General features: G+C 37.4%; 2 protein-coding genes across 2 annotated transcripts in view; one reads left to right on the top strand and one right to left on the bottom strand.

Annotated features, from left to right (window-relative positions):
• LOC135199333 (vacuolar protein sorting-associated protein 41 homolog) overlaps window positions 1-5113 on the top strand; it is a 40475-nt gene extending 35362 nt beyond the window's left edge. The window contains exons 16-19 of the mRNA XM_064227271.1: window positions 180-279; window positions 2156-2200; window positions 2598-2671; window positions 3472-5113. Of these exons, the coding sequence (XP_064083341.1) occupies window positions 180-279; window positions 2156-2200; window positions 2598-2671; window positions 3472-3525 (273 nt within the window). The 3' untranslated portion in view covers window positions 3526-5113. The remainder of the gene's footprint in view (window positions 1-179; window positions 280-2155; window positions 2201-2597; window positions 2672-3471) is intronic.
• LOC135199331 (serine protease inhibitor 2.1-like) lies at window positions 4939-12967 on the bottom strand. Its single transcript, XM_064227269.1, has 6 exons — window positions 12828-12967; window positions 10687-11034; window positions 8349-8734; window positions 7755-7978; window positions 6240-6393; window positions 4939-5945 (listed from the first exon to the last, which is right to left on the bottom strand). The coding sequence occupies exons 2-6, from the start codon at window positions 11025-11027 to the stop codon at window positions 5803-5805; spliced, it is 1248 nt and encodes a 415-aa protein (XP_064083339.1). The 5' UTR covers window positions 11028-11034; window positions 12828-12967; the 3' UTR covers window positions 4939-5802.
• Window positions 12968-13369: the final 402 nt, after the last annotated feature.

Genomic DNA, 13369 nt, shown 5'->3' with positions numbered 1-13369 from the left:
CTTTTCATTGAAGACAAAGTCCTTTGGGAAGGTCCCTTGAAAGTCTACCAAGTCCACAAATGGGACTTAGTGTTCTTATTGAATGACTTTATAAAATTAGACAGGAAAGGGAGCAAGTACATTATGATTCTTCTATTCCTGTGATGTGCTAAATTACTCATCACTTCTCTATTTTACAGATACAACTAAGAACTGGATGTCAGACTATTTTAGCAGAGGACGGCAGTAACCTCCTCGCTAAGCAGGTCTCGATACAGAACGCTGCTCTACCTGTATACGGTAAGAATTTGTAGGTGGAGTTGAAAGCTTTTTCGTGTGAACTGACTGAGCAAGTATCTCTATTGTTAAAATAATGTATATGTTTTAATCACAATCATTATGTACTAATGCCATCAATGCACCCCGTGTGGTACACTGTAGGCTTTCTTCCAGCTAACTTTATACCCCCTTTAACAATTGTTTGATAGTTACATCTTTCAGACCTTACTGTCAATTTCCCTTGCAGCACTGAATGACCTCATAGGTCCCAATGCTTGGTTTTTGGCCTAAATTCTTATATTCTAATTCCAAGTCCAATTATCTTTCACTTTGTGATATGCATGTGATGTGTTAGTGTGGGTGCGCACTCTTTGACCAGTTTTCACCCGATATATGCACGCGTTGCCAGATCTCACAGATTCCTTTCTTTTCAATCTCCGATTGTTTAACCGGATCCAGCTAGGCACTAGAAAATTATCCTATTATTAAGACCTCAGGTTTGTAGCTATGAAAAATACAAATTGTCTTCGAAAATGTGTCATTTTTCGTTCAGTGTAGATGCTCTTTAAGAGGTGCTAAATAAGTTGTAGCATCAGAAGACTTTGCCTCATGTAATAAATGTCCAAAGAATATACTAGTCTGATGTTTTTAATTGTCTGAAGTTTATAGTGTTACATGAAGAGGAGGAAAATTACCAAATCGGAGGCTGTTGACAGCTAATATTATTATTATTATTATTATTATTTTTTTTTTTTTTTTTTTTTTTTTTTTTTGTTTTTTTTTTTTTTTTTTTTGCTCTATCACAGTCCAATTCGACTGGGTGGTATTTATAGTGTGGGGTTCCGGGTTGCATCCTGCCTCCTTAGGAGTTCCATCACTTTTCTTACTATTATTATTCAGTAGGTGAAAGCTATTCATATGGAACAAGCCACGCGGGGCCAATTGACTTAAGATTCAAGCCTTCCAAAGGATTAAATGGTGTTTCATATAGGAAGAAGTAAGAGGAAGTAAAGGGAAACACAGAAAGAAGAGATCCCGCTTATTAAAAGTGAAATAAGTAAATAAATACATAGATAAACAGATAAGAATGTATCAAAATGCAAGAAAAATAGTATTAAGGTAGTAATACACAGCATTTTTGTGTGAACTTCTGAAGTTACAATCGCACAGCATCCTCTGGGAGGCTGTTTCACGGTTCAATGGTGTAAGGAATAAAGGACTTCTGGAACTGAGAATTTTGACAGCGAGGCACATGTACTGCATGTTGATGCTTCTGCTGTTCAGCAAATGTGGTTGCTCTCAGCAGATAAAGGGGTTCAGGGGATCAGAGATCAATTGTGAATATGAAAGATCTCTGTTGAAAATACAAGTTATGAAAAAGAGACAAACAAGAGCTAGGTTGGAAAGTGAAAAAGGATCTCTGAAAAGTTTAATGGGTTAAAGTGTGGCTTACATTATTTAAGTAGACGTTTTAGATGCAGTATTAAAGTTTGCTGGATTTAGACCATGTCATATACAGGCAGTCCCCGGGTTACAATGGGGGTTCCATTCTTGAGATGCGCCGTAAGCCAGAACATTGTAAAAAATCCTAAGAAAACCTTACTTTTAATGCTTTGGGTGCATTAAAAACTATGTAAATTGCAATTTTATGGCATTTTTCATTAAAAAAAATTCAATTATTGATTATTTTGCATTTTTGGAGTCATATTTCTTCTGCCAGATTGGCGTTGTAAGCGGCGTAACCCTGGAACATGTATCGTAAACCTGGAAATAATTTCTGATAAATATAATTGAAAAGGGTTGTAACCTCGGAACATCGTAAGCCAAACCCGTCGTAAGTTGGGGACTGCCTGTACTTACCGTATCAAAAATTCACGATCTCCATATTTTGTTTCAGGCGACACTGTGTGCGCTGCCTGTAACAAGAAGGTTTTGTCGAGTGGTAAGTTGGCCAACAAGAGCTACTGTTTGTGAATGTGACCTAGTGTTCTTTGCATCTGGAACTTTGCTGAGATTTTATTTGTCCTCCATTAGTATCTCCCCCAGTTCAGTGTTTGAAAGAATCATATAATTTCCTCCCCATTAATATTTGTTTCCTGTATTCCACCAGTTAAGTTTCTAATGTTAGAGTTATTAGGTTCAGCTAAGAAGTTTGCTGTTAAGACGTAACCTATAAAAATGATTGATGTTTTCATAACTTCATCTTATGTCACTCTATGACATTTTGCCAAAGTATTTGATCTCTAAAAAAATGAATGGTTTTAATGTATTTTTATTAGCTCAAAACAGTTCTATATTTTTTGTCAATTTGATATAATTTATATTTTATCTCTCTGCAGGTAACAGCACTTTAGCCCTGTTCGGATGCCGCCATGTATACCATGAAGCTTGCTTATCAGAAGGTGATTTGCAGGTAAGTCAGTAGATCTTCATTTTGTACAGTAAAGTGCAGCTTATTGACCTTTTTTATGCAAAGGATACACAAATTCAAGTTCTGATTCAGTCCGAGATTTCCTTAGTATGAGCATAGGCTCTTTCCAGAACCCTTTGGCCCAGCTGTACGTATTGCTTTCCGCTGCTGATTTTTTATCTGAGGCCTCTATGATTCTTTGAAAAGTGACCGAGTAATGTATTAAAGCTCTTTGCCAAGAATGATGATGACAATATAATAAATTATGTCTTTGAATCTTGTTAAGAATACTCTTGAAATCTTCAAGTTTTATGTCAGATTTCTGCTCAGTCTGACTACTTGACCATTCTGGTTAGTTATGGTAACGCTGCTGACCTGCTGCTAATTGGGGGTTTGTTATCCAGAGTGTGGGTCACAGAAGTCAAGTATTTGGCTTTCCATCAATCGAGAGAATAAGTCTAGGCCATTAGTTTCCTTGATAAATCTGGAGAACCTAGTTTGTCAAGGAGCGTGGTTGTTATTAATCGTACCTAAAGAATTAAATTATTTGCTTCCAACCACCATGGTATTGAATTAATGAGGACCACCCAGTAATGTTACCTAAAGTGTCATTATTTTTACTGTTATGTGGTGGTATCCCCTGAAAGCAGGATATGTTCAAAAGTATTGTGCATGGAAATTGTGTGGACAAGGATACGATTGGGGCCAGTTGGAAATTGTCATAAAGCATTTCACTGATAAATGCAGTTACCACATTTTTAAGTATTATTTTAAAAAGAATGTTTCTTCTTCTATTCTTGCAGGATGTGTGCCTAGTGTGCAGAAAAGACAAGAAGAAACTTTTCCTCAATGCTTGAGTGTATGGTTAATCCTATGCGTGATTGACTGAATTTTGTATTTCAGTAGTTTAAAGAATAAGCTCTGGAAAATGTTATGTACATAGAAGCAGTTGTTGATTACAGTTTGCTATGTGAACATAAACTGTGTAAGAATAAACATTTGCAGTGGTGATTTTGATAATCATAAAGGAGTTTAACCAGTCTACTGGAGTCACCAATCTCGTCTTCATGGAATGAACTCTGAAAATCGTTCAAGAGTATCATAAATAGAGTGAAGTGGAAATTGGAGAAAGACGAAGTTGGACAGTAATGTTGGAAGGCTAAGAAGAGGAGATTAATGACAGAAGCCAGAGGTGGAAAGTAATGTAGCCAAGACCTTGAAGGACACTACAGAGCACCTCTAGTTCCTCCAATATTGTACTGACTGAAGCATAGTAGCGTGCAGTAACCTTATGGGAATCACATTGTTGAGAAGAGCCTTTAGTTTCCGTTTGATTTGTTGGCAATGTATAGTCTTATACTTTACAGTAAATTGAACTTTCAGGAAGATGACCAAGATTATATGCAGTTGATACAGTTGAAGATTTTTGACAAGTCTAGCCAAAAGTTCCCCATCGATTGTTTAAGAGTATAACATAGGCTGTTGGTCTTGAAGACTACGTACTTTTGATAGAGAAGATTCATTCCATTATTCCTCACTTTATCAGTCTTTGTAAAACCGCCAGTTTTATTTATTATTTATATTAGTAATTAAGTCTTTATAACTGCATTTCAAGGCTTGTCTCACCTGAAGGGTTTGTTTAAAAAAAGGACTGAGTTAGTTTTCAGGTGGACAGCTAAGCAGGAAGGTATCATTGAGGACTGTTGAAAGAGAAAATTGTTTACCTGTGGAGTTGGTAGTTTAATCACACAAAAAACTAACAGCATGATTATATAGAAAATACCTACTGGTTTTTTCTTTCATAGATAACTGTAGAAATCAAGATTTAATGAGTTACTCCTATGTGCCATGCTGAGAACTCTTGTAAGATTATGTTTTTAAAGTCAAGGCAGGAATGACCAGACTGTCACTCACAACCCACAGGTAAGGTCCTTTCATTAGTAGATGTACAGTAGCTTTTTTTTCTTTGTAAATATTCCTGTCATCTGTAGATTTTCTCTTTATAGTTAGCTGTAAATACTAGTTATTTTTCCTTAATTTGGATTATATACTTGCCAAAATAGCAGTCAAACAAATATGCTGTACTTAATTCCTTAATTTTCATCTTAAAACTAGGTAATTGTAAAAAGGGAACCTGTATTAATTTTTAAGAAAACATTTAAATCATTTGAAAGCTGTTTTGTCCTTTTTGGATGTAAAGAAGCATCTTGCTAAGAAAAAAAAAGAGAGAGACACACCCCCCTTGATATTAGATTTTAAATGAAAACACATTATGGAACTCATCATTACACTGTTTATTGGAATGCATTTTGCCTTATATAAGAGCTTTATTTTAACAGTTTAAAGTAAAATGTATAAAATTAATTTAAAAGAATGTGTGTAAGTAAAGATATACTTGTGAAACATGATAAATAATATACATTTTATATTACTGATATTTCTTCACCATTGTTTTTAATGTCCTTCCTAAATAGTCAATTTTAAGTTACATTACATTTATCTAATTTCCTGATAGATACCTTGCTTCCTCTGTATGTAGTTAGTTAATGCTAGACCACTTGCTTTCACATGAGAGGTGGCTCCAAGAATCTCAAGAGTAACGGACAAATGAATAAAAGAAGTTGGAAAGTCAGGAGGCAACAGAACCTCGAGTACACCGTACAGGAACGACATCTTGACACAAATGGACCATACGTTAATTAAGGAAGCCACACTGACATTTTTAGTGGCTAATCCAAGACATGTCAGAGAAGGAAGCAATTTAAAAAAACTGATAAAACCTGTCTTAAAACTACATTTAAAAATCCTAAGAGAAATACTTCAATACTGCTGTGCACAACATAATTCAGTATAAGACTGCAGTCAAATTTACAAATAAAACTGCTTCTATTACGTTAGTCTACAGCCATGATAAACAATACCAAATCATCTTCAGTCTGTAAGAAAATTACGCACAGGAATGCTACAATATGAATTTCAATAGACTACAAAATCTCCAGCCTCGTGGTTTCCATAATCCTAAGCTGTGCAAAACATTTTCTACATATTTTTTAACATTCGTGTACTGGTTGACAATCCAGTGCATGTGATCCACTCAGTTTCCCTCTTTTTCAATCTACAAAGCTCTGCACTCTTCATAAAGTCTCAATATCGGCTGGATGGACAAGTTTACCAGCAAACAACGTGATTCCAGTGTTCTTGTCTGTGATGAGGAAGACGAAAGGCCGGTTACAGACGAAGTTCACCAAGTTGCCTCCAAAACGTGTGACGAGGATTCCTGTGGTGCAGAAAAATTTTATTAATACTCAAAAGTTATTAGTTTAAATAAACCTCAGAATTATTCTCAAGATTCTTAAAGGTGACTCAAAGTATTTATTCTTCAAAGGGCTGAAGAATGGAGACCAAAAATCTTCAGGACTTTGGGGAATTCAATGGAGAAAGACTGAAGGGATTGCATAATTAGTTATAAACAAAGTATGCTGTGCAATATACTACATGTAGCACAACATCACAGGGTCCAGATGCCACTGACATGCTGGTTTTAATATGTAAACTTCAAAACTTGACCCACCTGATGCTGCTGCTGCTACTGTGCCCTCTTCTGTTACTTCAACAGTAGCCTCATGAATTGCCTTGTCTGCATACAAGGTTTCTGTCGCGCTGAAGGCTGTCAGGTTGGCAGTTCTAGCATCAAAAAGATCAGTAATGCCCAACAGAGATAGAGCCTGCAACAGAAAACATTCTTCAGCGTCTTCACAAGTACAAAATTATTTGGTATTATTATACTATTTAGTGGCTTCACAAGATCATAGCACCAATATTCTTAATCTCAAAGGGCTGGTCAATGAATACCTTATTTATGCATAATACCATGAAAAAAAAGCTGTAAATGTCAAATATATTCATCATTACATGATAACTTGCACATTAGCTGAAGGAGAGCTTACAATTCATCTCTTATGATCTTTTACACTCGTGCCAGTCCACAGCTTGAACAAAAAAAGGTCTGAACACTTAATGCTGTGTCTTATGCCATACAGAAATGAACATTGACGCAAACCTCAGTGGTCTGAGATAAATGGAAAATAGAGTCAGTAAGTAAATTAAGTATATCTTAGTTTAACCAGACCACTGAGCTGATTAACAGCTCTCCTAGGGCTGGCCCGAAGGAATAGATATTTTTACATGGCTAGGAACCAATTGGTCACCTAGCAATGAGACCTACAGCTTATTGTGGGATCCGAACCACATTATGAAATATGAATTTCTATCACCAGAAATAAATTCCTCCGATTCTACATAGGCCGAGCCGAGAATCAAACTTCGGACCACTGGATTGGCAGCCGAGGGCGAAAACCACTCGTCCAACGAGGAACTTAAATTGAGTCTGAGACCCATACAAGTCATATTGATAAAAAAAAATTTACTAGGCATATTCTAATTAGAAGAATAGTATTTACTATACTAAGTTTGATGATTCATGAAGGACTTTGATCTCAAATTATGTACCAATATGAGTTGGACATTAGACAGTAGAGGGTGATGAGCAGTGCAAAGCAAATATACAGGGAAGTGGCAGGATGCTAATCTATAATGTAGAACAAAGTATAGAAGATGACTTCGATGAGGAAACTGAAGAAGAAAATGCACAAGATAAAGAATAGAAAAATAGAAACATTTGACATCTAACTCATGGTGATACAACTGACGAATATTTAAGCAAGGTTTGTGACAAAATGTTTTATAGGTGCAAAAAGCTTCAAACTAACCTGGAGTACGTTAAGTAAATACTAGTATTAATGCTATTTTCTCACTAAGTGTCATGTAAAAAAAATAAGACGACTTCCACTGTAGCTACAACAGCAATTGTTTCATTCCAAGTGTTCAAGATTTCTAAGAGTCATATGGTTGGCCAGAAGGATAAAGAGTGAAAACTCATGCAAGTTTGACAGCTGTGTGGATAGAAACCAAGGGAATTGTAGTACAAATAGTATCAGGGAGCAGGAAACGAGGGACCGCTGTAAAGAGCCAGTAGCATCGTCTACAATGCCATCACACAAGGTACTCTGAGGGCATGAATAATTACCGTTTTCAGTTCACTTTCAACTCTTGTGGTCAACTTAAATCTGGGCAGCACAACTTCAACCTTCTTCCTAGTCATCTGTGATACTGCTTCCTGGAAAGTAGTCCTGTCCAAAAGTTGCAGAACTCTGTCTGTGTCCAGAGTATCAGGGAGGATGACAAACATGGAGGTGTTGGTGTCTTGATAGGGTAACTCAACTATGGAAGCATTCAGTGAGGGGGCATAACCTGAAAGCAGTAAAGTTATCATGAGTGAGATATACTTTTACTCATTCTAAAGGATGGTTAAGGTAATTAAGAGAACTGCAATCAAACACCAAAGGAAGCTCCCCTGGAATAAAATGCCTCTTTGGAAAAAAGTGAAGAGCAACTAATGTACATGATATATTTTGGATATACCTTCCAAGAATTAAGATGTAGAAAAAAAAAACAACAAAAAGGTACTGTATCCATGATTGGTAGAATTTAAAGGTGTATTTCTAAACGAAAGTGAATATGAATACAACATTGAAATAATAATTATAACTTTTACACATTGTGACACTGCCACCATATTTACAAATTTCGTGCCATATTTACAGAACACAAGCTTACTTACCATGTTTAAAGAAGCCAGTCTGAACCATCATATCAACAACTCCTCCTGATTTCCCCGGGGGGATCAAGAATTCCTGACGCCTAGTGTCTTTGGGGTTGAAGGGAGTGGCCCATAGGCCCTTGAAATAGACGGCATTGATGAGCACAAGCTGAGTTTGTGGCGGAATAAAATCTAGGAAGTTCGAAATCTTTCCTTCTGTTGTGACGTGGACGTCATCGTTGATGATGTTTTTGGCTGTGTCGCCCCTGGTGAAATCGACCCTCCTGAGGTCGAAGAGGATGTTGGTCAGGCATCGCTGAAGGATGAGATTGGTGGCAAAGTATGCTCTATTCAAGCTGTTGAATTTGGCCCCTGCTACGGTCTGGGTCTGAGAATTGCCTTGTAACCTGAAACAGATGAAATATTCTATTAAGACTACATTGATATGCTGTGCTTTGCTGACAGTGGGGACAATCATGTTTCTGGGAATAGTGGTTGCAATAAATTAATATATTAAGGAATTTTATATATATTACTAAAAATGATCAAAATCGATATATATCTGATAATAAATAAGCAGTAAATGACTACACATACATAAGTAAAAGCCTGAAAATAAACAGGTGAAGGCGAGAGTTCTTGAGTACTCACACTGGTAAGGGAACTTGAACCCAAAACTACAGAAGGCCACAGTTCAAAAGTCATGACTAGGCCGTAGGTTCGAGAAAAGCCATGAGCACTAACCTACCGCAATGATAGTGATTTCATAAAGCATCTTTAGTATTAGTACTGCAATACTATACTCTTTGTGAGAGCATCATTTTTACAACTACTCCAACCATGTTACAGGAGCCTTTAGTGATATCTGCAATACCAACTTGTGATATGTGTATCCAGTTCTGAACTTTTACAACCAATGTATATTAAATTTGTACTAAATTAGCTGTACAAGGGACGGCTATTGTAACATCCACATGAATCCGAAGTTTTACTTTAGTGGACAATGAGCACCCTTAAACCATAGACATTGAAGGACCACCAAGAGTCATATACACTATAGGAACAATAACTGCTTCTCTCACTAGACAAATTTCTATGACAATTGCATCTTACTTAGCACAATGGCTTGGAATAAACCATGTCCCAAAAGAATGAAGGGTAAAAAAATGTACTAAAGGAAAGAACAAGCAAGCCTATCCCTAATTGCATTGCCAATGATCTTCAGATACAGTAAAAATAAAGTACGTACTTGACATGGCACAAGTGTTAGACTGTTGGTACAGAGTAGCATAAAATGCAAACTGATGAATATACTGGAAGATAAAGAATGGCTCAAGGTATATCTGTTAATTGTTTGGTTAAAAAAGAAACCTGGTAAGTTTATTAGTTTGTATGGTGCTTTTACGTTGCATGGAACCAGTGGTTATTCAGCAACGGGACCAACGGCTTTGCGTGACTTCCGAACCATGTCGAGAGTGAACTTCTATCACCAGAAATACACATCTCTCACTCCTCAATGGAATGGCTGAGAATCGAACCCGCGACCACCGAGGTGGAATGCAAACACCATATCAACCACGCCACTGAGGCGCTGAAACCTGGTAAGTACTGTAAATGGGTAGTTTAAACTGCAGAAGACGCTGAATGGAGGTACAGTAAAGGAATAAAAGGGGTTGCAGTGTACTACTTCAGTGAATAAGAAGCATAGCATGGACCTCTGGACTTGGACTAACCTATCAGACAAATAAAAAAACAAACAAAATAAGTGAGTAGGATATGAGATGAGCATACCAGGATAACTCAAGTGGTTAAATGAAAGAAAGTTAACTTCTCTAAAGTAGAAAAAGAGAATTCATGAGAGAATGACGGTATTTCCAATTCAGTGGGAGAAAGATATCTTATGAAATACTTGGGGAGAATGTGAGCAAGACTTGTAAAAAAAGTTGTAGAACAAAAAATTACAGGAGAGTTTGAACCAAGACCTATTTACTAATATTGTCAGTGTCACAACTCGTAAAATGGTAGTTTACTATACAACATGAACTATTTAAAAGGAATTTTTTCACAGATTACTTCTTTTTCTTCATTTTTGTATCAAATTTACAACCAACAATCTGTCCTATTATACTGTTAATCATTTTAACCTGATCAGTTCAATGCAATTTCACTCACAGACTTGGCTAGAGGATTTTTAATGAGGTGAAAACTGTCTCAAACAGCAAAACACAAAGTTAGATGAAGCGCTGAAAAATCTCCGAAAAAAGATAGCCAGAGGGAAGAGAGCCGGGAGGGAACAAGCAAAAGGCCGAGAATAACTCGACAAGAGACCTACTCTCAAAATCAAACCTATAATACTCACAGAAACTTGAGCGCATTCCAGTTGGTGAAGGTCCCGGTCTTACTCCTGAGATTGAGGGCTTCTTCGAGCTGGTGACGGGTCCTCCCTTCGGAGCCGAAGTATGCGAGCGTGAGCACGCTCCACAGACTGTAGGGAGAGACGAAGAGGCTCCCCTCTTTCAGACTCGCCATACTCTTGAACATGGCCATTCCAAAGTCCTCGACTCCTTGCGGGAACCTCGGATTTGGCGGCTCCGGGGTTTCGTCAGGGAAACATCGGTTGGTCTGGCTCACGCAGGCTGCAGCCAGCAGGAGGACTGCGGCTCCGAGCCAAACACTCGTCCGCTGCACTTGTAACAACATTTTGCAACTGGAAGGAAAAAAATTGACGATTGTTGTATCAGTACATCAGTCACTTTTAAGGTAAGTTTAGCAGTGATTGCTAGTAGGTAGAGTGAATACATACACTGTGCGGAATGAGTGAGTGATTCAAATTTCAGTTGTTTAATGTAATATTTAGTCACTTACTCGTGTACTACTATTCTTAACATCCAGTCATAAAGAATTAATTTTTAATGTACTACAGGTGCAGTCATTGAGACATGTCTGCAACATGTCACAAATATCACCAACAGGTCACAAACAAGTCTGTGACCATAACTGATGAATGAAATTTTTGGCAAATGCTGGTTAATCGTATTAAGCACTGGTATGGAGTATTGGAGTACGTATTTTATGTAGCGATCCAAAGTCTATCACAAATTTACAGTTGCTGAATGCCTAATGTCTTTTTACTTACGTTTTACTACCCAGTTCATCTCATGTGGTGCACTGTAGGCATTACTTAAGGTTCTTTGCAGCATCCCTTCAGCCCCTAGCTGCAACCCCTTTCAATCCTTTTACTGTACCTCTGTTCATATTCTTTCTTCCATAAGACTTTCCAACACTAACAATTGTTTCAGGGTCCAACTGATTTGAGGTTTTCCTCCTGCTACAACTTTCCAACCTTACTGTCAATTTCAGTTTCAATGCTGAATGACATCATAGGTCCCAGTACTTGGTCTTTCGCCTAAACTCTATAATCTATTCTACGTGTTACTACCAAGTTTTATGTTGTGATCGCCTGTCTCTTTAACGTGATCGGTACGAAACTTATGCTCAAATATATCACAAATTCACTGGCCCCGAGATAACCTATATTACCTCTTGTCTTTTGTGTATGTTTCACCCAAAGGCTAAAGAATATTCTTTAGACCTTGATTTTACCATTCATTCCAACAGGTCTTGGTAGGCAGTCCTCGGTTTACGACTGCGGTTCCATTCTTGAGACGCGTCAAAAGCCACAACATCGTCAAAAATTGTCAAAAATCCCCCGCCCAAAAAAACCTCACTTTTAATGCTTTGGGTGCATTGAAAACTATGTAAACTGCATTTTCATTGCATTTTTTCATAGATTTCAAATATTTATTATTTTGCCTTTTTGGAGTCATATATTTCTTCTGTCAGATTGGTATCGTAAGTGTCATAACCCTGGAACATGAATCATAAACCTGGAAATAGTTTCTGGTGAAAATAATTGAAAAGCGTCGTAAGCCGAAACCATAGTAAATTGGGAAATGCCTGTACTGTTAAAGCCAAATTGTATAGCGAAAGAAACTAAAGTCTAAAAATTTCAGAGCTCACATTAAAAGAAACTATTGAATTTGATATAGAATTTAGTCCAAAGGCCAAACACTGGGACCGATGAGGTCATTCAGCTCTGAAACGGAAATCGAGAGTAAAAGGTTTGAAAAGTTAAATGGGATGAAAACATCTAAGCCGCTGCACTACGAATCAGTCATGAAGAGAGGGTCGAGGAAAGTAAGATGGAAGAAATAGAATATGAAAGGAGGTACAGTAAAAGGAACGAATGGAGTTGCGGCTATGGAGCGAAGGATCTCCTGCAAAGAACTTCAATGCCTACAGTGCACAGCATGTGATGCACTGATGGCAGTATACTGCCTTAAGCTAAAAACCTTCAAAGGTTGGCCATAGATTACATTTATCACCATAAAGATATATTTTTTCTAACAAACAAGCTACAAATCTCAACATACAACTCGAGATGTCCTTGTACAAGTCACGAAATAACCTTGGTTATAAATACCCACTAAAAATACCCACCCACCACCAAAATATGACGTCTTGTGGGCACTTGGGCATCTATCTACACTACAACCTAAAGATCCTGGCTGGCAAACTGGGAGCAACTGGATACAACCGGTTACTGGAAAGTAGGGTAGGTACACAGAGACGCCTCTGGAACTTGCTTATATAGTTTAACACGAAAGAGGTAGGAATGTCGTTTCAAGGGGGCGTATACCCCAACCCAGCCTTCCTCTCCCCCCCCACACACACAATTGATCTAGCTATATATCTAGAATCTTAGACCCATCTTAAATCTAATTAACACCAATGGTCGCGAGTAGACCTTAATTCCTTGGACGTAACGAATAAAGATGATAAATAATTGAGAGAGAGAGAGAGAGAGAGAGAGAGAGAGAGAGAGAGAGAGAGAGAGTAAAATTATGTAAGATCATTTTTAAGAAACAGAAACGGCTTTGTTTACAAGGCTATTGACTTAATATGCTCGTCTGCTCATCCAAGGACAACTGGCTTATAAACACTCACCAAGAGTATGAAATACTGTTTTTAACAAAAATTCT

This window comes from Macrobrachium nipponense, chromosome 25 (genome assembly GCF_015104395.2).
Source record: "Macrobrachium nipponense isolate FS-2020 chromosome 25, ASM1510439v2, whole genome shotgun sequence".
NCBI classification, from domain to species: Eukaryota; Metazoa; Arthropoda; class Malacostraca; order Decapoda; family Palaemonidae; genus Macrobrachium; species Macrobrachium nipponense.
The sequence above is the reverse complement of the archived record's forward strand: the minus strand, read 5'-3'. Positions and strand labels throughout refer to the sequence as shown.

Excerpts from the sequence above, each read along its gene's own strand:
- LOC135199331 (XM_064227269.1), bottom strand. The coding sequence starts at position 11,027 with ATGTTGTTACAAGTGCAGCGGACGAGTGTTTGGCTCGGAGCCGCAGTC. Across the intron at positions 8,735-10,686 it reads TGGAATGCGCTCAAGTTTCT|GTTACAAGGCAATTCTCAGA; the intron begins GTGAGTATTATA and ends CATCTGTTTCAG. Across the intron at positions 5,946-6,239 it reads AGTAGCAGCAGCAGCATCAG|GAATCCTCGTCACACGTTTT; the intron begins GTGGGTCAAGTT and ends TCTGCACCACAG.